The 26,985-nt window shown below is 34.3% G+C and overlaps 1 protein-coding gene across 2 annotated transcripts in view; it reads left to right on the top strand.

The window, feature by feature from the left end:
• The window catches only part of LOC138700299 (maltase 2-like), a 53,425-nt gene that overhangs the window by 13,502 nt on the left and 12,938 nt on the right, over positions 1-26,985 (top strand). For both annotated transcript variants that reach the window (XM_069826823.1, XM_069826833.1), the window contains 4 exons: positions 1,852-2,090; positions 6,034-6,235; positions 11,988-12,231; positions 16,162-16,354. In XM_069826823.1, the coding sequence (XP_069682924.1) occupies positions 1,852-2,090; positions 6,034-6,235; positions 11,988-12,231; positions 16,162-16,354 (878 nt within the window). The remainder of the gene's footprint in view (positions 1-1,851; positions 2,091-6,033; positions 6,236-11,987; positions 12,232-16,161; positions 16,355-26,985) is intronic.

Here is a 26,985-nt window from a genome sequence, read left to right as displayed (position 1 = left end):
CTATTTCACTAATGTTAGCTTCACCAGAACATTTGAACGGAGCCGCCATTTTCAGTTGACTTTCTATACGAGAAAGAAATGACGATCGCAAAGCATGTTTTATAGTACCATAAAGAATTTGCAGTTTGAAATGTTGGCGAACAAAGAAACAAATGCTAGAGAAGTGATAAAATCAAATAACTAGTAGGGAAGCTATAAAAATAAACAATGCTAGGAAAGTGATAAAATTGTGGGATTGGTTGAAAAACGTCCTTACGTACAGTTTTATTTGTCAAAAGTAGTATGACGTAGTAAAAGTGTAATATGCCTAATCATTTTAAAATAACCATTATACAATGGCGATGCAATTATGGTACATATTTTGTCAGTGGAGTGCCAACGTTCCGTTATTGTATTCCGTTTTACTTATGAAAAGTGATTCAAAACCTCTTTATGTTATTAAATCAGACATTTAGTAAATTTTCATTGAAAGTATCTGAGGGTTTCAAATGATAGATTTACCATAACGATAATAAAATGAATATAACAGATGAATCTCATAACATTTGGCATAGCCCAGCAGTTACAGGTGGATTTCTGTGTAGATGGGGTTTATCTTTTTACCTTCTTTTAAGTTAGTTTAGTGTAAAGAGAAAACGGGCACTTAAAAAAATTAATCTATTGTACATAATATAATTATGGCAGGCTGCCAGTAACAGTTTGCTCTAGTTTCTTACTAAGTAGCAATTTTACGTTGTTTGGTGGAAAGTTAAATTATTAAATTCATTGCTCACATCTATAGGAACTAGGAATAAATGTCAGACCTAAGAATTAATCAAAAAATAATTTTATTTCCAACACGGACGAGAAATTAAAGTAAATGATTACAAAATTTTCTGACATTTCATGTGGAGGGAAGAACTGAGCAGAGTTCTGAAGGTCTTACTCCGAAGATGAGAGTAAATGCGAACAGATAGATGGTTAACATTTCGAGTACGTATCTACATTAATAAAAAACTGACCATTCTCCAGCAAGACAGTTCATCGCCATTACAGAATGGGCAGCAGTCTCATTTGTAAAGGATTTCCCTGGAATGATTGAATTGTTCCTTATCAAATTTTCTAAGGTGTTCCTATAATTCTGTTATTCATTCGGTTGAGAAGCTTTTATCATCCAGTCTGCTCTCGAAAAATTTGAAAGTTAGAATTTATAAAACAGTTATATTACCGGTTGTTCTGTATGGTTGTAAAACTTGGACTCTCATTTTTAGGAGCAGAGGTTAAGGGTGTTCGAGAAAAAGATGCTTAGGAAAATATTTGGGGCTAAGTGAGATAAAGTTACAGGAGAATGGAGAAAGTTACAAAATGTAGAACTGCACGCATTGTATTCTTCACCTAACATAATTAGGAACATTAGATCAAGACGTTTGAAATCGGCAGGGTATGCAGCTCGTATGGGTGAATCTAGAAATGAAGTAGTGTTAGTTGGAAGACCTGAGGGGAAAAGACCTTTGGGGAGGCCAAGGCGTAGATGGAAGGATAATATTAAAATAGATTTGAGAGAGGTGGGATATGATGATAGGGACTGAATTAATCTTGCTCAGAATAGGAACCGATAACGGGCTTATGGGAGGGCGGCAATGAATCTCCGGGTTCCTTCAAAGCCGTAAGTAAGTAAGTAAGTAAGTAAGTAAGTAAGTAAGTAAGTAAGTAAGTAAGTAAGTAAGTAAGTAAGTAAGTAAGTAAGTAAGTAAGTAAGTAAGTAAGTAAGTAAGTAAGTAAGTAAGTAAAGTAAGTAAGTAAGTAAGTAAATAAGTAAGTTCCTACCATTCTAGAAATTGAAATCAAACACTATACTGTATTTTTGTGCAGGATGTTTTAAAATTCTGGCTGGATAGAGGGATTGACGGATTCAGAGTGGATGCTGTGCATCACTTGTATGAAGACAAGGAGTTGCGATACGAGATGAGATCTAACGACCCGAACGCGAGACCAGGAGATTACGATTCTCTTGTGCATAACCTCACGGTTGACCGGCCTGAGAATTATGATCTGGTAGCGCGATGGAGACAGTACCTGGACGAGTACTCCAAAAAGGATGGAAAAACGAGGTTAGTACCTTATAAAATTGATTCGTATTTTTGTTATGTATACCTTCGTAGTCGCGTGGTCTAAGACATGTCTTAAACTAGTGCTACGGAATAAGCGCTGGTTCGAATCATGAAGAAAGTAATTTTCTCATGAAATTTTGGTCGGTGTATGGGACCGGTGCCCACTCAGCATCGCGATGAATGTGGAGAGCTACAGTGAGTAGCAAAATTCGGTTTCTAAAACCAGCTATAATGCCTGGGAGGATCATTGTAATTATCATACATTATCTACTTACTGGTTGGATGATTGCTCACTTCTGGCGAGGCATGTGAAGGTGAGACCAATAACCGACTAGACGTACCTTAGCCCTCTATGGGCTATCGCACCACGGATTATTATTATTATTATTATTATTATTATTATTATTATTATTATTATTATTATTATTATTGGGCATGCAATAATTTCAGCTATCTGTACAGGGGTTATGGTGAAAAGTCAACATTCCGCCTTTGTACGGATGTTTGTTAGTTGTAAATGCGATTTACTCTGTTATCTTGGGTGAAGGCCTGGCGACGGACGTGCCGTCTCCACATGAGTGAAATTTTAATGTTTGTCTATTGTTTTAACATGTTATTTAGCGATGCTGAAATTATCCAGTGTCAGTGGAATCAGTAATACTACGATGGTATTCCGGCGACATGAGACCGAGAATGTGCTTTGAGATAACTCGATATTCGCCTAGCAATTAGAGAAAACCTCGAAGAAAATCCAACTGAAGCGAGGTTCGAACCCACGGCCGAGCGCAACATCGAGCCACGAGCTCAGCTCGTTGCCGCCGAAATACACCGATTGCTTGTCTAATAGTCTTTTATTATACATAAAATAATATTAACTGAGGAAAAATCCGAATATGAACTTACACCATGTTCAACTCCACCCCCCAAGATGTATAGCAGGAGAATATTAAGATAGCTACTCATTATTCACAATGTTCTCATCCTATCGCGGATCAAGTATGATACCTGTTTCGTTCTGTAACAGTATCTCTATATTTAAAGTCGAGACTGAGGTTCGCTATCTGCCCTAAAATTACGCTTAAAATTTCTCCCGATTATTTCCAAATTCTTGCGTACACTTGATTTTTTAATGTTGAGTAGGCCCATTATGTTTAAGACCTTTAATATATTTTATGCTCGACCATGCCGAAATGTAGTAATTATACACCTGGTAGCAGTCCTTTAATGCATGTCATTAAAGTACACCTACTCATTAAAGTTCAGGTGTTTTCAGCCAATGACAACTCAGCTTACAGGTGTTCAGCCAATAACGAGTCAGCTTTGTACCGTTATAAAACCGCAAGTATCGATTATTCTCGGATATGCAATCGAAAGAGAATTAGCGAAAAGTCACGTAGGCTGGAAATCCAATACTGTCGAAGAAGGTTATGTTCTGTTACTATAATAATTAGCGTTAATTGTAAATAATATTCAAATAAATTCAATCTGTCATCTCGTTTTTCTATGTCGAATTCAATAATTAAAGTTATACCAAGTTTAACGGATTACACAAGGTCAATGACATTATTGTTCCTCGGAAAAAATCAATACTTTCGCGTCTGCGCATATCTCACAATTCACGACCTAGAACAAGGTCACTTCCGATCTTGTCAGATACAAATAAAATGTATGCATCTGAATACTGTAATTTCAAGTTAGAAATATGGTCGAGCATAAAAAGTCGTATGAAACTCGCCTATAATGGTAATTAAAAAGCTCGTATGAAAATTATGAAACGAGCGTGCGCTCGTTTCATAAACATCCATACTCGCTTCTTAATTACTATCATTATAGGCTCGTTGCATAATGTACTATAATTTTAATAATGTTTAATATATCATATATATATTTTTTTTTAATTTATGAAAAAAATATTATTCCTGTTATTTTATTTCATTTCTGTGTTTTTGGTTACATCTATACTTCTGAACTGTGCATAAACTCAGGTTCACAGGTTACCACAACATCGTAATATTTAATTGTGTTTTTTACAATGCTTTTGAGAATACCACAAATCCATCGATATAGGCCTATGCAGTTTTTGAGAGTTATAATTATCTTCAACATAGGGTAAATTAGGGTCTGTTGGACAGTCGGGCATGTTGGACACTTTGTATTTTAACGTGTTACCTCGCCACTTGTGGGCACCACATTCTGCTAGAAGTCAATGACGGAAGTAGCCACGAGCGGGGTTACTTCCGTCATTGACTTCTAGCGAATGTGGTGCCCACAAGTGGCGAGGTAACACGTTAAAATACAAAGTGTCCAACATGCCCGACTGTCTAACAGACCCTAATTTACCCTATGATATCCAGACAATGGAAATGAGATGCTTTTTTATACTCGTGTCTATTCTATTATATCCCTCTAACTTACTTTCTAAGAATTCCAAACTATTATTTTTTCGATCCCTTTTTGTCTTCCCTTTTCTTATAATCATATTTCTGAGTCCTTCGTAATTATAGATATTCACAATCTTAAAAATTCCTAACGAATTTCCTTTTTGTTCTTTCTCTAAAGACATTTCAGGTAGTGTCATAAATAAATTTATTAACATATATTGTTTCTTTCATAGCCTATGTCACAATCACAATATTTGAAATGAAACTACAGGTTTGTTTCCGATTTTTGATGACAAATTTGAATGGCATAATGTGCGTCAGGAATCACACGACAGCTGAACTGTGGCGCGAGGTGACAGACCAGTAGTGAGTGATCTCATAGAGTGCACGGCGACTCACAACAGAAATTCCCAAGGAAATCGAGCCTTTTTGAGAGGGGTACATTATGACCCTTTCCAATGACAAGTACAGTTAAGTGAAAATAATGAAGCCTGCAATAAACGAGGTTTCGTTATTTCAAAGAAAGGCATCTTCTGTGTATTTAATAAAATTGGTAAAGCTCGAATGGAATTAATTTGTATCATCTCGTGGGGTGCGGCGACTTGTAACGGGGTGTGAATTTGCTTGCTTTTTCCACTCTGGAATTAATCCCATCCGAGCTTTGCCAATCTTATTAGGTACACACAAGATGCCTTTCTTAGAAATAACGAAACCACGTTTTTTTGCAGGCTCCTATGATTTTCACGTAACTATACTTGGCATCGAAAAGAATTGTTATGTACCCCTCCTAAAAAGGGTCGATTTTCTTGGGCATTCCTACTGTGATATACTGTGCACTCTGACTATGAAATCACTCACTACTGGTCTGTCACCTCTCGCCGCAATTCAGCTGTCACGTCGGTGTAAATCCTGACGCACATGACGTCAATCAAATTCGTTATCAGAGATCAGAAACAACCCTGTATTTGTTCTATGTGCTTATGTTATATAAAAATATTCGTTATTTTGGGCAATTATCTTCAAAGGCCAAAATTTGAATTTAATTTAATTTATAATTAATGGCTTTCCTTAAATCTTGAATGATGTAAAGAAGAATACTATTTCGCAGTAACTTCATACTGAGTGTAGTGCTCACTATTGTGACAATTGTAGAACAAGAAAACGACTTATCTCTATAGAAATATGTCACATCTCTACTTGTTTGTTGACTATGGAATCTTGTTTTAAATGTTATGTTTTATTTAACGGCGCTCGAAACTGCAGAGGTTATATCAGCGTCGCCGGATGTGCCGGAATTTTGTCCCGCAGGAGTTCTTTTATATGCCAGTAAATCTACTGACATGAGCATGTAGCATTTAAGCACACTTAAATGCCATCGACTTGGCCCAGGATCGAACCCGCAACCTTGGACAACTATCGAATCTTGAGCCCTCTGTATCTGTAACCACAAAACCTATATTTCGGATAACAGCAGAGAACTTTCAACTGAATGTGAGATATAAAGGAAATTATCTATATTTATTAGCCCGTTGTCTAATGACCATGCTACCTACTGATTGCAGGTTGCTGTTTGTGGAAGATGGCAGAGGCAATACAAATGAGACAATGCGTTATTACGGTACCATGGATAAACCTGCAGCACATTTTCCATTTAACTTCGATTTAATCAAGAAAATTGAACCTGGGTCTAATGCTGAAATTGTCAGCTCGACAATATTAGACTGGATGTCGCATGTACCTCGAGGAAACTGGTACAACTGGGCGGTAAGATTCATTCAGATCTCCAATAGTAAAGTGCTTATCAAAACAATACTCAAGCTCTGACAAGTGTTTACGAGAATTTGAGATGTTATTAGTGCAACTACTTGAACGATAAGCTGTTCCAAACCGTCCAAAACTTGAACTCTCCTCTTGTACACAATATCATTAAAATTTCGTTGTTAATTTTATTTCTTCTCTGGAGTTTTTCATTATTTTAATTTCTGTTTCCATGATATACTTACTGATCTTAAGTATCAACTTCTAACGACACGAACTTAGTTTTTTATAATATGTAACATATTGTGTAATAACACTTTCAACTATTATTATTATTACACTACTCAACAAATTTGAACTTTTTTTCCAGAACATTAATAAAATAGGCTGATCTCAACTAATTTGCATGCGCTGAACACGAAAATGAAATGAAAAGTTCGTAACACGTCACGTTTTTATGTTATAGATACTTACTTGATTCACTGAAAAATAAGGATTTTTTGAACTATTAAAAATTACCTTGTTCTCATTTTTTGTGTGAAAATTTTCAAGGGCAGCTTAGATATGATAAAACTGATACATTAATAACTGACCAGTCATTAAGACTTATGAAAACTACTCTTCATGCAATAAAATAGAGAAAGATTAAAAATATACCTTCATTTTTTCTCTTATGAGAGCTGGAACCTTCCCTTTTTAAAAACTAGCACTAATCGCCCATCATCGCTGGATCCCATCTTCCTTGATATCGTTGCTCCATTGTAGCAATGTATTGGTGAAATCGCTCTCCTTGCTCATCACTTACAGCCCCCAAGTTCTTAGGAAAGAAGTCCAAATGTGAATGTAAGAAGTGGATCTTCAGTGACATACTGCAGGCCATTTTTTGTAGTTTCTTAGCAACGTCTCTATTAATTGGCGATAATTTTCTGCCTTCTGACTCTCTAAAAACCCTTTGATGCAAAAGAATTCCATGCTGGTAATTCCTTGGGGTTAAGTCTTTTCTCAAAAATGCTGTCCTTAAAAAGTTTTCTAATTTGTGAACCGACAAATATGCCTTCTTTTAATTTAGCATCACTGATTTTAGGGAACAGAGTCTTTAAGTGTTGAAAGGCTTCTCCACTCTCATCTAGAGCTTTCACAAAATTTTTCATTAGCCCTAGTTTTATATGCAGTGGAGGAAGAAGTACTTTTTCACGTTGCGCTAGCGGAGGATATTTAATATTATGCTCACCAGGATTATAACCTTGTGTGATAGGCCAGTTCTTCACCACATAATGTTGTGTTGTTGCTCGACTGTCCCTCAAACATTAAAAGAACATAACTTAGTAAATCCTCCTTTCAATCCAAGCAACAAATCCCCACAAATTGCCAACCGATGTTCATTACAATTTACTGCATTCAATATTAGTGACATGTATTCATAAGTTTCTTTCATAGTGACTGAATAAGCCACTGATGGAAGGTTTTGTATTGCCATTGTGCAATAAAACTGCTCTTAAGCTTAGTTTTGATGCATCGATGAACAGTCTTATTCTTCTGAATTATACTGAATATCTAATTCATCCATAAGCCTGTTCACATTTTTGCAGACACAAACAGAATTTTCCATTACAAAATAACTAGTCAGTTTATCATTTCGTTTTCTAAACACAGAAATCTTGGTATCTTTTGCTAATAAGTCCCATTCTTGTAATCTAAAACCTAATAGTTCAGCGTGTTGCTTGGAAAGACCTGAATCCCTAACTAGGTCATTAAATTCTGCTTGTCGTATCAGATGTGGTGTTTTATGATGTTCGGGAATGTGGGTCAGATCAGCGGACGTTGAAGGGTAGTCTGGAAATTCTGATAGTTCGTGTTCCTCTGGAATGACATAATCTTCCTCACTGGGCGGAGAGATAGGGACAGGAATTTCAGGAGAATGTGGCACGGGTATTATGGCCGGTGGGAAATTAGGATACACAATTTTATCTTTAGTTTTTCTTGAAAATCCCTGTGGTTTGATAATTCAGAAATAACAATCTCTCAGATGAATGGTGGGCTGTCGCCAAATCATTGGAACAGCAAAAGACATGTTGTTATTTTTCCCCCGCAACCACTCTGTTAACTTCACGTAACATGTTACACAACACACGTGTGGTGCCCAATTTTCGACTTGTTCACCCACTTTATAGCCAAAATACAAGTAATATGCCTTTTTTACATTGTCTGTTATTTATTGACGTTGTAATTTCAAAGTTAATTTCCCACAAACTTAGCAGAAACTATTTGGAAAATTGTTATAGGAACGACGATTGCGATCCATTTAACACTATTACAGAATAACTAGTACCGCTCACAATATCTCCACAATCAGAACTAATCGCTAAATTGTTAATTTCTTGTCTAACGATACAACAGCGACTATATTTCCTCGTTTCCCTTATAGTCAGTTATAGCCAAATATGACCTATCCTCCGTGCAGCTGCATAATAAGGGTAATAAAACAATAAACCACCGCGAAGGATAACACTCATTCAACCCACGAAAGTGAAAGTATTTTTCAAATAGTACCTTAAAAGAACAGAAATGATATATAATTGTGTATAAGATCTATGTTAAAGAAAATAACCTCTTTCAAAGTGGCTATGTTTTAATAGCCTACATTTTTATACGATTCGCTAACTAAAAAATATAAGTTTCTGAAAAAATATGATGTGTAGGCACTTTTTCAATGCCATATTCGTAATCAGGATATACAAATTACATAAAAATAGTTATTCTTGTCCATGTTATGAAAACCTTGTTGAGTATTATTATTATTATTATTATTATTATTATTATTATTATTATTATTATTATTATTATTATTATTATTATTATTAAGTCTTATAAGCTACGAATGCTCTTGACTGCTGAGTTTACAATATGGTCACAGTCTAGTATACGAGTACAGTTACCAAGCTTGAGTTTATGAGGGTACTTGGAACACTAGACTGTGCGGTACTATTTCGTATTGTTTGTAATGAGGCGATAGTAGCGATCCTAGTGGTCAGCACTATCTATGGATGCATATTTACTACGTATTGAACTTCGTGACTGTATACTCGTATACTAGTCTGTGATATAGTATCATTGCACCCTGACTTGACAAAAACATTTCCAGCTGTAAATTTCTAAAGTTCGTAGGCACTTCTCCAGATTGTCCAAATATATAAGCCTAAGTCTACCTTGGGTCTTTTCCCTAAAGGAGTTTATGTGAACACATTGAACCTCAACAACATTCCCCACTTTCCAATAACATTTCAGTATCCACTTACGTTCATCGAACAATAAATGCACCGCCTGTTTGTTTATAAACAGATGAACCAAAGAGTTAGATACTATATAGAGAGGCTAAAGACTTCTGAAAGTTGAAGACAATTGAACATTGGTCCGCCATATTTTGGTTAGTCAAAACAAAGGGGCGTGGCTCGGATGTTGTAGGAAAAGACTGTGATGAAGTTAGTATTATTGTGAATTGAGTTACATATTAAGACTATGTTAATAAGTAAAAAGTAAAATACACACAAAACTTTACGTTTTATAACAGCTGTAGGCCTATGTTTTTATTACTTTCACTAAATATAGCCCAGATATTAAATGACAAGCTATACTCAATGTAACAAAAGCAAAGCACCTAAAGACGGATGAATGTATTCGGCAGAAGAAAAATAAATAATTTTTTGACTTCGTCACAAATTTAATGACCTTACAGTTAATCTAACCTAATATGAAATCATGTAATTCAGTGCTCACGAGGTGATTTCAAGAGAGACGACGTATGTAACTAATAGGAGTAAAATATAGGAAAGGTAGTGGCGAAAATTAAAAAAAAAAATCCAATAATTAAGTTATTGAGAAAAATTCATTTGAAATTGCAATTAACACAGAGAACTTTTGAAAACTGCAATTATTAAAACTACAAATAACATCTTAGCATGCAACATAATAATTAAAGAATGACACTAATAGAAAGTTACTCGTGATCATAACTCACCGCATTTATTAAAACGATAAGATACTTACGATTAACATTGTTATCAGAAACAACAGGAGCCACAGCTAGCTACACTTCTTTTCGCGTGATGGAGACATCGTGTACTCTAATATAATTTGAAACGAATATTGTCGCTTGATGGAGACATCGTGTAATCTAATATAATTTGAAACAAATATTGATCTCACACGTATCTCGCAACTAAGCAGAGGCTTTTTCAGAATAAAACTGTTCTTACATATTTTGAACAATAATGACAAATTGTGTGTGATGCAAGTGCTAACTTTCCTCTTTGTTAACAAAAAGAGCCCAACGTATTAATAAAAAGAAAATTGGAGTAGGCCCTATAAACGCAATAAATACTAAACTCTTGATGGTACAAACTTATTAATACAGATATTTCGCTTGTGCTCAGTCCGTCTTATCTTATAATTCTCTGGGGCAATGGTACTTGTATTGAGAGGGGTTAATTATCCAGCAACGCATATTATGATTTACGGTACATTTCATTTAAATCCGAGGGAATGAGACATTTTTGGAAATTTTAAATTATTACTCTTTCATTTATAAATCAGCTTTTTGCAAAACCTATAGCGAAATGTTTAAATTAAATTTGATGTATCCGAAAAATATAATTTATTTTATTTTACCTGGCAGAGTTAAGGCCTGCTCTTCCACTGACCCAAGTCTACAATTAATACAAATAATAATAATAATAATAATAATAATAATAATAATAATAATAATAATAATAATAATAATAATAATATGTTGTGAAATATTATTATTGAAAGTGTATCATACAAGAATATGAAATAAAGTATTCGTTGGAAACTACGGGACACCTTATTATTCAAAGAGGCAGTGTACCTTTGATAAGCACTCCTTGCGGAGGCTGGTGGTACTATAGACCGCCATGTTTTGTAGGGAACGATCCATAGTACTGTTGGCCTCCGCAGGGAGCGCTTATCAGAGGTCTTTAGCCTCTCTTTAGTATCTAGCTCGTTGAGATGAACACGCTTCCATGCTTTCCACTGCCTTCTGAATCATAAACCGTAAAAATCGTATTTCTATCTCATTTCTTTGCTGTGAAATAGTATTTCAAAGAGTGTATACATCAATTTGGGACATTATGATTTTTTTTTTCATTTTTATATTTGTTAACTTTGTCATTTTTTTTTAATTACAATGTTTTATAGACCAAGTCACAAATTATATTTTGTGGAAATATTGTTTTGAAGCCGAGAATCATTATTTTCAAATCAAACTTCATTAAACACCAATAAATATTTTTCTTTCCAAAACAATTAAATTTCTTTCTTCTGGCCATATTACCTCCATATGGACATATTAATTGCACAATGAAAGATTTTCCAAAATGTAAAAATAAAAAACTCTGGTTTAAAGAAAAGTCTTAGATTATTTTTCTATGTATGCATAAAAAATCAAAGTTCATGCAAACATACGAACTTTTTATTTAGGGAATACCACAGTCATGAAAAAATTAATTCAAATTAAGGTGGCCATATTACCTTCAGGTACCTTACATTTACTTTCTCTCGTAGTTTACAAATATTTATATCCGTTGCAGTGATATATTGCCTTGTGTCACGTAGACTGGGTTTTGTTCATGTTTATTTCTAGCACCTTACTTTGAAATCTGTCTATAAATTTCGTCATGTAATTCTGCCACTTTGTACATATTGTGCGATCCAAACGATTAACGAATGTGTTACGTTTCAGGCAAGTACACATGACACGAGCCGGGTTGCTAGCAGACTAGGTTCTCATATGGTAGATGCTATCAACATGTTGATAATGTTGCTGCCAGGAACTGCTTTCACGTACAACGGTGAGGAGATTGGTATGCAAGATACAGCCATCGGGTGGAATCAAACTGTGGATCCATTAGTTCTTACCGCTGGTAGAAGAAGATCTCGAGATCCTGAAAGGACTCCTTTCCAATGGGACGACACACAGTATGCTGGTAAGAAAAATATATCTGACAGCTCGTTATACTGATATCTTTATAGATTATAAATCTCCATTTTATGCAGCCAAATATTTTATCTAAAAGACTTGAAAAATTATTAGAAATTACAAATTATTCAGTTTCCCAAATTCTGAAAGAACATACATCAAAATATGTTCATTCAACTTATATTTATTATAAAAGTAAGATATCATCGATGAATCACGTATACTTAGCATGACCCAAAAAGGAATGACAAGATGCAGAAAGATAATAATAAATTAAATCAACGATTTGAAGTAAGTATTTAGTGAGTAAATTTTATCTTAGAAGGGAAAAAATGCAGTACAATACGTCGCCCATATGATACTTTTATGAATATTCTAAATGGAGAAATTGCACCGATTTTTTTCGTAGAAAGTATGTTATTTTAGTGGGAAACGTGACACAATTGCATGACATGCACGAAATATATTAAAACTTGAGAAACCTTTAATCAAAAGGCAAAAAAATGTGAAAAAATATTAAAATATCAATAAGGAAATCTCAATGCTGTGATGTTTTAGCATAATATGTTACTCTATTAGCAATTTAACAGACTCAGAGAAAGTGAAATATCTTTATTCGTCGTATTTACATTCATATCCATTGCTTGATCATCTTCCGTTGTAGAAGTTAACGACATTTGTTTCTGTTGAAAAGATCCAAAAGAAATCTTATATGTATTATGTTCATGTCAAAATCAAATTACTGTTCTCACTTGACTACGATATCACATTTTATAATGCACCGTGCCAATACTAAATCGAAGACTTTTTGTTGCGGATTTCGAATTTAGCTAAACAAAGAACTAGTACAAATGAATCTAACTGTAATAACTATATGGGTTACATGGGACAGCACCTCCCCGAATCTTTCATCAACCGAGGTTTTGATGTTGAATACAAGAAAACTTACTAAAGCGACCACATTAATACTTTATGTAATTGTGAATTAAAATGGTTTCTTTAAAAAAATTATGCTTTTTTATGCTTTACAAGTTTTACTTTACGTATTTTAAAATTGTGCTTTATTTTAGTGTATGAAATGAAAGTACTCACAATTTGAACAGGAGTAATATTCCTTTATGCCATTATTATCGATATATCAAGATTTGTTTTTGAAGTGCATGTTAAGTACTAATTTTAATCATCAAATTATATATATATATATATATATATATGTGTGTGTCTATGTATATATATATATATATATATGTGTCTATGTATATATATATATATATATATATATATATATATATATATATACATAGACACACACAGGGCGATTATAAAGTAAGTACCCATTTGTGTGAAATACTCACTTTCGAATTTTTATTTGAACATAATCTGAAAGTATGCTGTTCACAGAGGTACGAATAGTGATTGCATATAGAAGGTTGCATGGATGGACATATCAACAGGTCCAGGAGAACCTCAACCTAGGTTCCGAAAATCTGGACCAAACAGGAAGATCATATAAACAGGATAGGAAATTAATGTTCTGGGCGGCCATTCACATCAGATCTCACTGTGGCACGTATTGAGGAGGCTATCACACATATCCTATCTGCTTACACCAGGCTGCTTAGTAGAGAACTCGGTATCCCACATTCGACAGTTTGGAAAATACATTAGCGTCTGCATCTGAAATCGTACCACATTCGAGTCTTGCATCTCCTTCAGCGGAGGACTATAATGCCCGAGAGGTTACGTGTGCTGTGTGCTGACTTGGTGCAGGCTGCGGAAGAAGGGTTGATGAACAATGTGTTGCTTTCCGATGAGACCTAGTGGATCATTACAATTGCAGAATCTGGGCTATCGAACAACCGCACGAGATCCGAAAATCGCAGAGGGATACACCAAAAGTGAACATTTGGGTTAGAATAACAAACTCGAAGTTTATGGACCTTTCATGTTTGGCGTTACCTAGACATGCTGCAACAATTTCTGGAGCCTCTGTTGCTATCCGTTGGAATTCTGGACACAGTTGTTTACCAGCATGATGGAGCGCCACTCCATTTCTCTCTCGATGACCGGGGTTACCTCAATGCTACATTTCCCGGACGATGGATAGGTCGTGGTTCAACAAGATTGTGGGCTCCCAGCTCACCAGACTTACCGTTAGATTTTTCCTTTGGGGATTTGTTAAGTCTGAAGTGTACAAGGTAAAGGTAAACGATTTTGGACAACAGAGACGTCTCATCATAAATGCTGTAGCTCTCATTGCACCGGATATTCTGGAACAGGTGTTTCGACACGTGGTGGATAGCGGGGAGATGTGTCGAGATACGCAGGATGGTCATGTCGAAATTTACTGATTTAGTAGCACATATCGCTGTAATACCTTATTATTATCATCATTTCAGTTTCATTAAATTCCGTTTTCGCAAAAATGGGTACTTACTTCATAATTACCCTGTATGTTTTAGCAGAAAGTAGCTTATCTCAATTTTAATGAACGTATCATAGAAGTAAAGAAGTAGAAAATGAGATGAAACAAATCCGTTCTATAAATATGAAACGGAATGTAATAAATTACATTTGAAAGAAGTTAGTCGTTGATCACCGTTGTCATACTAGATGACAGCACTACAATGGTTTCTTTGTTAGAGGATTTTTAAAGAGCATTTTCATTTTTTTTTTGAAAATTTACAAAAAATACAGATGTCTGAAATGAAACATTATGAGTTATGGTTATGCTTTATTTTTCGTAAATTATGTCTTACTGTGATTTATTATACTGTATATTATATTTCATGTCATATAATTATCACAAATTCAAGATATCAAACGTCTGAAGGTATAAAGTTCCATTATGTTTTTAATGTTTCTTATACTTTATGGTTGTCATGCCAATGAATGATGATTTGGATATAGCCAACAATATAAACAGAATATATAAGACATAGTCTGAACCGTGGTCAACTAAACTCTAGGTTCTACTTGACTGTATTTGCACAGAGCTGCATGTATGCTGTGACATCATATTTCTTTCCAGAAACCTTGCGGAAATGAGAAGTAAAGTTTATTATTATCATCGTCATTATTATTATTATTATTATTATTATTATTATTATTATTTTAAAGACAGAAGTATTCGTATTCAAGCATGCACTTCTTCCTGTCATAATTTAAGAGCTGTTGAGTTTATTTATCCCAATATACAGAGTAGAAGTGAAATAGCCCTACAGATTTTCAGAGCGAATGGCTCATGTATGTAACAAAAAAAGTGTAATACCATATTGGTGGAGAGTTAATAGTTTTCTCAGAAAAAATGTTTTTTTTTTTTTCCCCCCCAAATGTTTATCACCCTCTTATTCGGTAACTATTTACGAATAGGATCGTGATTTTTGTCCGCATCGATAGAACATCTAATAAAGAATCATTTATTATTCTGGCATATTTCCATAGCATGGACGGTTTTCGTGTAAATTTAATTTTAAAACCATTAATTTCAAGCCGCTGAACGATGAGAACAGATTGCAATGGAAAGAGAGAGAGAGAGAGAGACAGAGACAGAGACGGAGGAGAGAGAGAGAGAGAGCGCGCGCCTGTTTATTCTAAATTGCGAACTCGGGTTTTAATCGTATGTGACGAGGTCACAGAATCATGACGACGAAGTTGAAAGTGACGGCGAAACTCCCTACGAGCAGCTTTTGCGTATTGGCCATTTAGACAATAAGGTTTTACTGCAAATCCTCTTGGCTCACCAGTCCAATGCTCCACGTTTAATAAATTTCAACAATGAGGCTGAATAATGACAATGAATCTAAGTCTACTAAAATAATCCATGTACTACCAATAACAAAATTAAAATCTCTCGTGTCTTTGGCCCGCCTTGTACATATTCTCTATTATAAATATTACATTATCACTTAAGTGACAGTTATTATTTGATTCATAGGATTCTCAACAAACAAGACGTGGTTGCCTGTAAACTCCAATTATAAATTTTTAAATCTGAAGACTCAAATGAAAGCAAGCAAGAGCCACTATCTTATCTACAAGCGTCTTGTGGCAGCGAGAAAGCATCCTACAATACAAATAGGCAGCTTGACCATCCACATTCCTCATGCTGACATTTTTTTCTTTGCAAGGTAAGATTTACACAAAAACAGATGATGCACAAATAATATACGAGTGAATTCATATATTACGCTACGAGTGTATTACTTAACAAACGACAATTTATTTATTTATTTATTGCAAAGACCACCTTCACCTACAGTCTAGATTTTAGTTATATTGCTCGTTCTTTTCCTAATCACTTTTACTGGTGTCCACTCCAAACGATTATGCTTCTGTTTAGAGAATGATAATGCTCCTTATTGTATATATATATATATACACAATAAGGAGCATTATCATTCATTATATATATATATATATATATATATATATATATATATATATATACAGTGTAAATCATTATATGATGATACATTTCTAAATTTCCTTGTTCAATTATTTGAATACTTTGCAGTTTAAATTCCACTTTGAACAAAATTTTCTTTGTTTAATTTACTTTTTAATTTTTTGAACCACAAAAAAAAAAAGTCTCCGTGGCGCAGCTTATGTTTTGCAGCAGATTACAATTTCAATTATTTTCATATTCTGCAGTTAAAATAAATTAATTTTAAAACAAAATTTCCTTTCAATCTTGCACATTTTTAGTCATAAAACAAAAGATCCGCGGGCCTTATGGTAAGACTCAACGAGCTGCCTTTTAGCCAGTCGGTTCTAATATATTGTAAGGATTTGAAGAGACGAAAACAATGCAACTTCAATTGTTTTATATAAGCGAATACGAATATAGACTTAATAAATTAATTTTGGCGAGATCACCGGAAATAATTAACCAATAGCCAACACAACCGGTAGCATTAAGCAGTAGTTATACACTTAATTTACAGAGATGCTTCAACAATGATCAGTGGCTAGCACGTGTTCTAGAAACATGATGTTTTATTCCATTAAAATGCCTTAAAGTTTTACGGAATGCTTCTGGCTTAAATCGACTGATATCAACGATATCTTCCGTTTGGCACCAAAATAAGGTGGTAGCACATCAGAATCGCGAGATATAGGTAGGGTGCGAATTAATGGAGGGGATGGGGGGATTTCCCCCCTGTTGGAAAGTTATCCTCCTCTCATAAATTCATATTAACATCTCTGCCAGAGATAACTTCTATCCCCCCCCCCTCACAAAATATAATTGTTTTAATACGCGTAGTATATGTACTTTATAAAGTGCAAAGTATCAAAGAAAATAATATTTCTATATTATCATCACCAGCAAGCTGACAACAATCAATAACTTAGAAATTACACATCTTATCTTAAGCCTGCTCATGGATATAATTATTATCACGATCAAGATGCAAGACAAGCAACTCAGTGCGACCAAGCGTTGAGGTGTATAGAATGAGGATAATAATAATTTTCTGTATGGTATTCTGTATCTAGGATTCTATCCCCCCTCATCAGAAATCTTAATTCGCACCCTGGATATAGGCCTTATTATCATAGCCTTTTATTATGGCTTTTATTTAAATTTAGCTTTTTTATTGTCATATTACATTACATTTGTTGTATACTACCTTACGTTTTCTCTTAAATGTTTGTACTAATAAGAATTGCTTATGGTATATTCCAGTCTTTAGATCTGTATTTTACTTTTTTTCTTTTAGCCTATGGTATTATTTTCATTTTGTACAGTATCAACGCTTGTTATTATTTTATGTAATATTTGTTAAATTTTACAAATTTAAATCGTACTTTGTGAGCAGGTAGAGTGTAATAGAATACCCTAAGGTCTAAACTCTGCCTATTATTATTATTATTATTATTATTATTATTATTATTATTATTATTTTATTATTATTACTGCTCGGAAATTTTCAAGCACGCCAAAAATAGCCGCCAGCCGCCGCGGGCCCTCACCAAGTTCATGCTCGCATCGTAGTAGTATACCCGATTGAACAAGATCACATTTATTTTAATTGTGTTATGGTATCGGAAGCAAACATTATATCGTTACACTGCCGTTCCCGTCCTGGTACCCCATATCTCGGTCTAATTTTGAAGATCTATTCAAGTAAAACAATTCATTAAACATTTTCAGTGGACTGTGCTGTATCATCTGCATATTTGGCTATGAGGTTACTGATGTGTAAGTTGCATTCTCGTAAGATTACTAACCCTTTAATGCTGATTTTCTTTTCCTTCACCAAGGCCAATGAGAAGCATGCTGCTGCTACTCTCGAATTTTTATATGAACATTGTAATATCTACTGCATATGATAAAATCATTCAACATTGCATCTCATATTCATACAACCACCACGTCCTTTCATTTATTAACAATACTGACAGTCTCCCTCTCTCCTCCCCTTTTTCACCCTCTCCTCTCCTCTCCACCCCCCCTATGTCCCTCTCGTCTCCTCTATCCCTTATTACCCCTTACCACCTTTCTCAACTCTCTTTCTCTTTTTCACGCATATTTGAAGAACAAGTGGAGAGCATATGTTCTCTATCTATCTATCTATCTATCTATCTATCTATCTATCTATCTATCTATCTATCTATCTATCTATCTATCTATCTATCTATCTATCTATCTATCTATCTATCTATCTATCTATCTATCTATCTATCTATCTATCTATCTATCTATCTATCTATCTATCTATCTATCTATCTATCTATCTATCTATCTATCTATCTATCTATCTATCTATCTATCTATCTATCTATCTATCTATCTATCTCTCTCTCTCGGAAAGCTGCTATTACTGTGTTGTTGGCATTGGTACAATCTCTTGATCTCTCCCATCATGTCCGTGGAGGTGTCAGCATTATAGTGTTCACATCCTTCGTCCTCGCTATCTGTCTCTCCTATGTCACTCAAGCATTTGCTGAGCGAGTTAAAAATAGACATGTCAATAAAAGAGTGAGAGATGAGTCTTCTAATTCCGAAGAAGGATTTCAATTTGTAAAGTCGAGGAAAAAATCTCAACGCAAATCTACGTTAAATCGTCCCTCAACATCAACATCTGGGAACATTCCATTATCTAACCGAATTAACACACACTCAAATTATGATAATCTTCTCGTTAACGACGAACATCAGCGGCAGTATTATCATCAGCAGCAGGAACAACAAGATCTTCATCATCATCGTTAGCAGCAGAAACATCATCATTATCAGCAGCACAACAACATAAAAATCAAGAAACAGTATCCTCGGTCACTACTCAATACTCAAGTCCAGACTTCGTTTTTCATCGAGGCCCATTAAACCACTACCGATTGTAGTCAAAAAGGTAAACAATCAATTGCCTTTCACTAAAAAGTTTATAAGCATTACAGGTGACCCTAGCCTCACATTTACATTTACTATTGATGGATTAAAAATTCATAAAAAAACAGTAGAGGCCCACAACAAATTTACTAAACATTTTATTTCTGAAAACATTGAATTTAATACCTTTATTTCTCCATCAGAAAGGCCGTTAAAGTATGTCATTAAACGACTGCCACCTACAATTTCCGAAGAAGAAATTTACCAAGAGTTTCTAGTTTTGAACTATCCAGTTCAATCTGTTCGTCAATTTACCTCAAAATCAACTGGTTTCAAAGAAGCTTAGAAACTTCCTATTTGGATTGTAACCTTAGAAAATTCGCCTGCCGGTGAATCATTACGTCAATGTACAGGACTATTTAATATTAAAATGTTTGTTGAGCCCTACCAACCTAAACCCTCTATACGTCAGTGTTACAAATGTCAGGATTTTGGTCATGTGGCTACAGGATGTCACCACCAAAGTAAATGTAGCACCAAAGTAAATGTGTTAAGTGTATAGGTGAACATGCTATAGCTGATTGTCCAAAGAAAGGACCACAACATGAAGCTCTATGTGCAAATTGTGGAGATAAACACACTGTGAGTTACCGTCAATGCCCAAATTGTATTTCATACGTTAAACTCACCACGCCGAAATCAATACTGCAAAGTGAACTCAAAATGCAACCCCCATCACCTTTGGTCTCAACTTCAACTTGGGCGTCTGTCAATTCTCAATCAGGATCTAGACAAACTTCTCAACCGTTACAGACAGAAAGAACCAAATGAACTTCATAAATTGTTCCGTTCTTTTAACATCCAAAACTTTCTACTACAACTTAAAGAAGTATTTAAGCAAGTGTCGTTATTAGTACGTTCAATGCAAGAAGTCATGGCAACAACTAAGCCTTTCAATAAGCCAACGCAACTCCACCCTGTCGAGCATTAAGAATTATATATTAAAATGTCAATGAGTTGAAGTTGCAATTAGGAGAACTATTTATTTTATTTATTTATTTATTTATTTATTTATATATTGTGGCGTAGTTAAGGCCATCAGGCCTTCTCTTCCACAACACCAGGAATACAAATACAATAATAGAAATAAACAGAAAAAAAATACTAAGCACAAAGTAAAGTTACACAAGAAATAGAGAGAGAGAGAGAGAGTGAGAGAGAGAGAGAAACACTATAAACAAAGTAAAGCTACACAAAAATATACACAGATTGCAGTCACACAAACTTTAAATGAGTGATTAAGTATCATAATTAATTGTATCCTAACTAATTAACTAACATAAACAAGAAACTTGCAATTTTAGTCTAGATTAAAAAAGAAAAAAAAACACAAATCAATATTTCTAGCAATACCTAAAGAACATTAGCTAAGACAAAATTTTCCAATTTAATTTTGAATTGTGATAAAGTCCGGCAGTTCCTGACGTCATTAGGTAACGAATTCCAGAGGCGTGGTATTTCTACAGTATAGGAAGATGAGTATAAAGACGTTCTATGATGAAGGATAGAAAGAAGTGCTTGATGTCGGTTTCGAAGAGTTGTAAGAAATTGAAAGCGCGATAACAGATAATTAGGAGTAGAAGTATGCATGATTCTAAACAGAAGAGACAGTGAATGTATTGTTCGTCGTTCCTTCAGACGCACCCATGAAAGTAACTGGAGGGAAAATGTTATATGGTCAAATTTACGAGTATTGCAGATGAATCGTATGCACACATTATGAACATGTTGTAGTCTCTCAGCTAAGAGTGAACTTACGTTAGTTAGCAAGGAATCGCAATAATCAAAATGGGGCATTATAAGCGTCTGAATAAGATTCTTTTTTAGACTAAGTGGTAGAAACTATAGGTGAATTCAAACAATTTCTTTTCAGAAGACTAAAATTTCACTAGCCAATTAATCTAATCATTTCTGTTGTGTTTCTAAAATATTTGTATTATAATGATTTTGTATTACTGGAGGATGGCCTCCTCATGTTTGATCTAAAATTCCTGACAAGGCAAACATCTCTTTTGTTGTGATACTTGAAACAAAAATGCATAACTTAAGTTGAGCTTTACGTCGTGGGATTGGTTGGTTAGTGATTGAAAACAATACCGTCCATGTCCTCGTGGTAGTCCTTTCTGTATTTAGACCGAAAATACAGAAGGCCGTTAAGAATAAACCCTTCAGAAGACCCGGCATGAACTATAATAAATCTCTGCCCTTTACCCAGGGGGACAATCATAGATATGTTAATTTCACCGTCTGGCGTGTCACATAACCACATCATTCCTGTAATAACCAAATTTAAACAAGGTAAATGATTGGTCGACCACTTGCTCTCAGTTCTAGCATTTTTCGTAAACAATGAAACCTTTTTGCTACAATGTCGGGTTTTTCCATTAAACATTTTCGCCCTACAATGTTTTCAACATACTGGAAGTTCATATTTTTTTAATATTTGTCGCATTATTCATATGCTGCCCTCAACTAACTTCGCCTCTCTCTAAGCTTTGTGTATATCAAGCAAACTGGGAACGAAAGTTGTTTTATATAAGGAATAAATGGTCCTCTTAATGGCAGATGCAGTAAATGAGTCTATATTCGTCTTTTTCGATGTACTGTTGGGCATTTTTTTTACCAATGGTTCGAATTTTGGGTCCTGTACTGTCAGCATTTATTTTTTCATTTAACATTCTATGAACACTTACGCGAGATACTCCAGTAGCGGTAGCAGTTCGTCCGATGACATCTGCGACTGATGTGGTAGGCGCTCCATTTTTAAGTGCATCAAATTCGTCTTTAAAGAACTTGTGCACATTAATTACAATTTCTCTTCAGTCTGACTGCAGTGGTTTTCCCTTCCTTCAAACACTGGTTTGAAAAATAATTAATATCAGAACAAATATTATTAAATATGGAACTAATATAAATATTTCTGTGTTCTGATGCATTTCTACAACATAATAGAACATGTTCACAACAGGGAAGAGCCACTGTTCCCCACTTACACTATCCAGTGCAGTGGTTACTGTTATAAAACACAAAATAACAGGACACAGTAAAACAATAAAATAAACACTTAAACAAATAACATATAAATAACGTTGAAGTAGAATATCGCACTAAAACAAAACTCGCAATATTGTGTTCGACACTCGCAACCTCAAGACTTCGATTGACACAAGTGGGTTCGTTCTTCCTTCCTCAAGCGAAATTTTATCGTTAGATGGCAAGAGCGTTTCATGCGGCACAACATGTAGTAGGGCTACATTATGTCATATGCTATAATTGCTTAGGTTCTCTACTTCTTACGCTTAATAGCACAAACGTGTATAATAATGAGCAATTCCCCTTAAGAGGTGAATGAAGAAATCTGTAGTATGCAGAATATACGTAGATACGAGTAAATTGAAGGTTCATGAACCTAAACGAGAATGAAATGCAGAATAAAAAAAAATTGGAACTTTGTCGAAGGTGAATATTGCTTCTTTAATCATTCGTACTGTATGTAATGTAAGCGAAAAACAGGATATGCAGCCACAAATGGTGTTTTTATAGGGGAGGAACTATCGCGCTTGAGTCTTCATATTTCTCTAGCTGCAGAAAGATCAAATCCAGTTTTTAATAAGATGAAATATTATGGTCGCATTAGTTTCACGATTATTCGAGCATTTTGTAGGTTAAGGACATGCAGTTTCGAATATGTAGGATGATGTTGAAAATTAGAAGTTGAAATATATTTTTAATAATATTAACCTATATTAAAAGTATTATTTACGAAATAGATTTTGACGTCAAGGTTCTCCTACTTTCTTATTTTGTATATAGACTGTATTATCTATAGGGCTATATATTTTTTTCCACTACGGATCGTTCCGGATAATCAACATTCCAATTAATCGAGAGTTTACTATGAAATGCAGGGGTAAACTCGGAAACTCCTACAGGCTACTATAGACCTATATACATATATTTCCAATATGGATCGTTCCGGATAATCAACATCCCAGTTAATCGAGAGATTACTGTAGGCCTAGCATCATCTCAATTTGAACTGCAGGTGTAAACTCCGGAAACTCCTGCAAACAATGGATAAGCTAATACGTGTATACACGTATAGCTTGCTATCGAGGTTGCATATGTTTTTGTTACAATTTTTCTTTGTCCTCTCTCAAAAAGAAACTGTAGCCAACAATGTCCTATTAGAAATATTAATTTTTGTTTAATAACTAGCACTTTTGAGGCGCTATTTTATTAGTTATATTTTTAAGGTTGTAAGAATGTATATTTAGATAATGGAAATAAAGGTGCATCATCCAATATCGGAGAAACCAAAGTCCAAAGTCATTTCCTAATAATGATGAATGTTTCACTGATCTCTCTGCTTCATTTCACCTACTTGTGAAACAACACAATATATAAACCCCATGAAATATTTTGTGTATAGGAAGCGTAAAATCGATGGGGTTTAATAAAACATTTAAAACTCGTTATGCAAGGCAGACTTCAATAATTGAAAAAATGATTTGTTTTATACAAAGTGAGCCGTTGGTAACGCCATTAATTTTAAGAGGTTATTCTTTGAGATATTTCAAACAAAAAAGTTTAATACAATTTTGCTCGTTTTTGCTTCCTTTTCGAAAAAAAATTATATGAATAATTTCATAGCGTATTTTGTGAAAACTATTGAATTAATTCCCAATATTAACAATAAATTTAAGAGAACATTATATTATGATAACATATTATTTAAATAAACTGCATCAAGAATGTTTTCATCTTCTCGCATGTCACGAGTTCTTTTGTATTGAATATGAACGCTGGGAAGAGTACCAGTTTGTCGCAATGTGTGATACATTCCACTAAACTCACTAAAGGTTTAGAAACCAGTAATTCTATGATCAGGATAACGATGGTGATATTCGACAGCAGAAGTTTTCGCATTACCGTCGTACACGCTCAAAATAAGCACCATATTTGCATACTCTTCAGAAAAAAACTTGTAAGGCATCGTGATGTAACTTACACAAGAGATAACAGCTTAATAAATAGCGACTATGAACAACGTGCACGTAGTTATGGCAACAAACATGTCTAGCGCTCCATTGACACGTTTCGAAAATGTGTTGTAACTCCGTAATTATGAATTTGATCCCATTAATTTATTGACATTTTTTGTTTTAAATAACCTCAGGGATCACTTCCATAAACCGGAGGAGAACTTCGTGAATCACCCTGTATATAGAGTGGAAGTGATATAACTGTGCAGATTGACGTGGGCATTAGAATACATTAAAAAAAATTAAAAAAACAACATGCATTTTATAATTAAGAGTATACATTAAAGTGCATAATTTTGCAACAGTACACCGTCGGCTCGCTTACGATTACACACACTAATTTAGATCTGAATAGCAGCACTGTAGTCACTGCAGTAGAGTTGTCAGAATTCCTAATGGCAGAAAATAAAGATGCGTTTTAATTGATTATTTTATTTGCAAGAAAACCGTCCATTTTGTTGAAAAAAAACTGCAAATGGATAAATCATTTCTTATCGGCGTCTCTAATGATAAGAGTAAAAGTCAGAATCGTATGGATAGTACTTATCAAGTAAAACAAGGTTAACATTTAGGAGAAAATTATTTTTTTCTGACTATTACACTCTTACTACGTCATACTACTTTTGACCAATAAAACGGTACGAAAGGACGTATTTCAACCAATCATGGCTGCTTATGGCACAATTTTATCGCGTCCCTAGCATTTGTTTAATTTTATCGCGTCCCTAGCGTTTGTTTCTTTGTTTGCCAACATTTGAAACTGCGCTGGTCTGGACGTAAAAAAAAAAAAAAAAAAAAAAAAATATATATATATATATAATTACAAACCACTCCAGTCGATGCACAGAAGTTTCAAATATGACTCGCATTGGCATTCAAGAACAAGAATTAATAAAAATCACTTATCATACCTATGCATCTTCTGAAATCCTGAATAAGTTGAATACACCATGTAGGCCTAAATCAACGAGTTCCACTTCTATTACGCACACGTCCAATATAACCTCAATAGAACCACCAACCATATTCAAATTTGAAAATTGTACATTCAATAATTATCCCTTTTAAAATTATTCATTCGGAAATTCTGAATAAGTTGAATACACCATGTAGGCCTAAATCAACGAGTTCCACTTCTATTACGCACACGTCCAATATAACATCAATTGAACCACCAACCACATTCAAATTTGAAAATTGTACATTCAATAATTATTCCTTTTAAAATTATTCATGTTTATTTTTTATGTCATCGTCGTTAATTAAAACTTTTCTAACACTTGTGTATATTAGTTAGGTTATGTTATAGCTTCTGCTATATGATATTATGGATAGTCACGTATCAGAGATTGTTTAATATTAAGATTTATTGAAAATCATCTGTCAAGTGACGTTGATTACTGGGATTCGGATAACTGAAGTGGAATGTTGCATTTTAATAAAAATGAAACTGAATCAACAAAGCCTTCTTGACTAGTAACATTGCCATTGTGTATAATAGATCGAGAACTTCTCGACGAGAAGGCATTGCTCACTACTGCCATCTAGCATGCATCTAGCGTAATATTTGTAATGTTGAGATGGTACAATAATACATTTGAAGACAGTTGTATTTTCGTAAGTCAATTAATATTTTATTGTATTGGAGTACTTCGTTACTTCTAATCTTTATATACTTTCTTCTAGTCGTGTAATAGTCAATTAAATCCCACTCGAGTTTTGATTTTCTTTAGATAAATCAAAACGTCTAGTGAGATTACTGTTGACTATTAGACTTTTACTACGTCACACTACTTTTGACCAATAAAACGGTACGAAAGGACGTCTTTCAACCAATCATGGCTGCTTATCGCACAATTTTATCCCGTCCCTAGCATTTGTTCATTTTTATCACTACCCTAGCATTTGTTTCTTTGTTTGCCAACATTTCAAACTGCACTGGTCTGGACGTCAAAAAACAGAAAATTACAAACCACTCCAGTCGCTGCACAGCACTTTCAAATAGGCTATGACTCGCATTGGCATTCAAGAACAAGAATTAATAAAGATCACTGGTAATATATTATGAAGAGCACCATTCGGAAATCCTGAATAAGTTGAGGGATACACGATGTACATCAACGAGTTCACTTCTTTTACGCACACGTCCAATATAACATCAACTGAACCACCAACCACTAAAACGTTCAAATTTGAAAATTGTACTTTCAATAATTGTTTCTTTTAAAATTTTCATGTTTATTTTTTATTTCATCATCGTTAATTAAAACGTTTCTTGTTTATTTCATCATCCCTAATTAAAACTTTTCTAACACTCGTT

The sequence above is a fragment of the Periplaneta americana genome, chromosome 1 (genome assembly GCF_040183065.1).
Source record: "Periplaneta americana isolate PAMFEO1 chromosome 1, P.americana_PAMFEO1_priV1, whole genome shotgun sequence".
Lineage (NCBI taxonomy): Eukaryota > Metazoa > Arthropoda > Insecta > Blattodea > Blattidae > Periplaneta > Periplaneta americana.
Note: the sequence above shows the minus strand (reverse complement) of the source record. Positions and strands in the feature narration are given on the sequence as shown.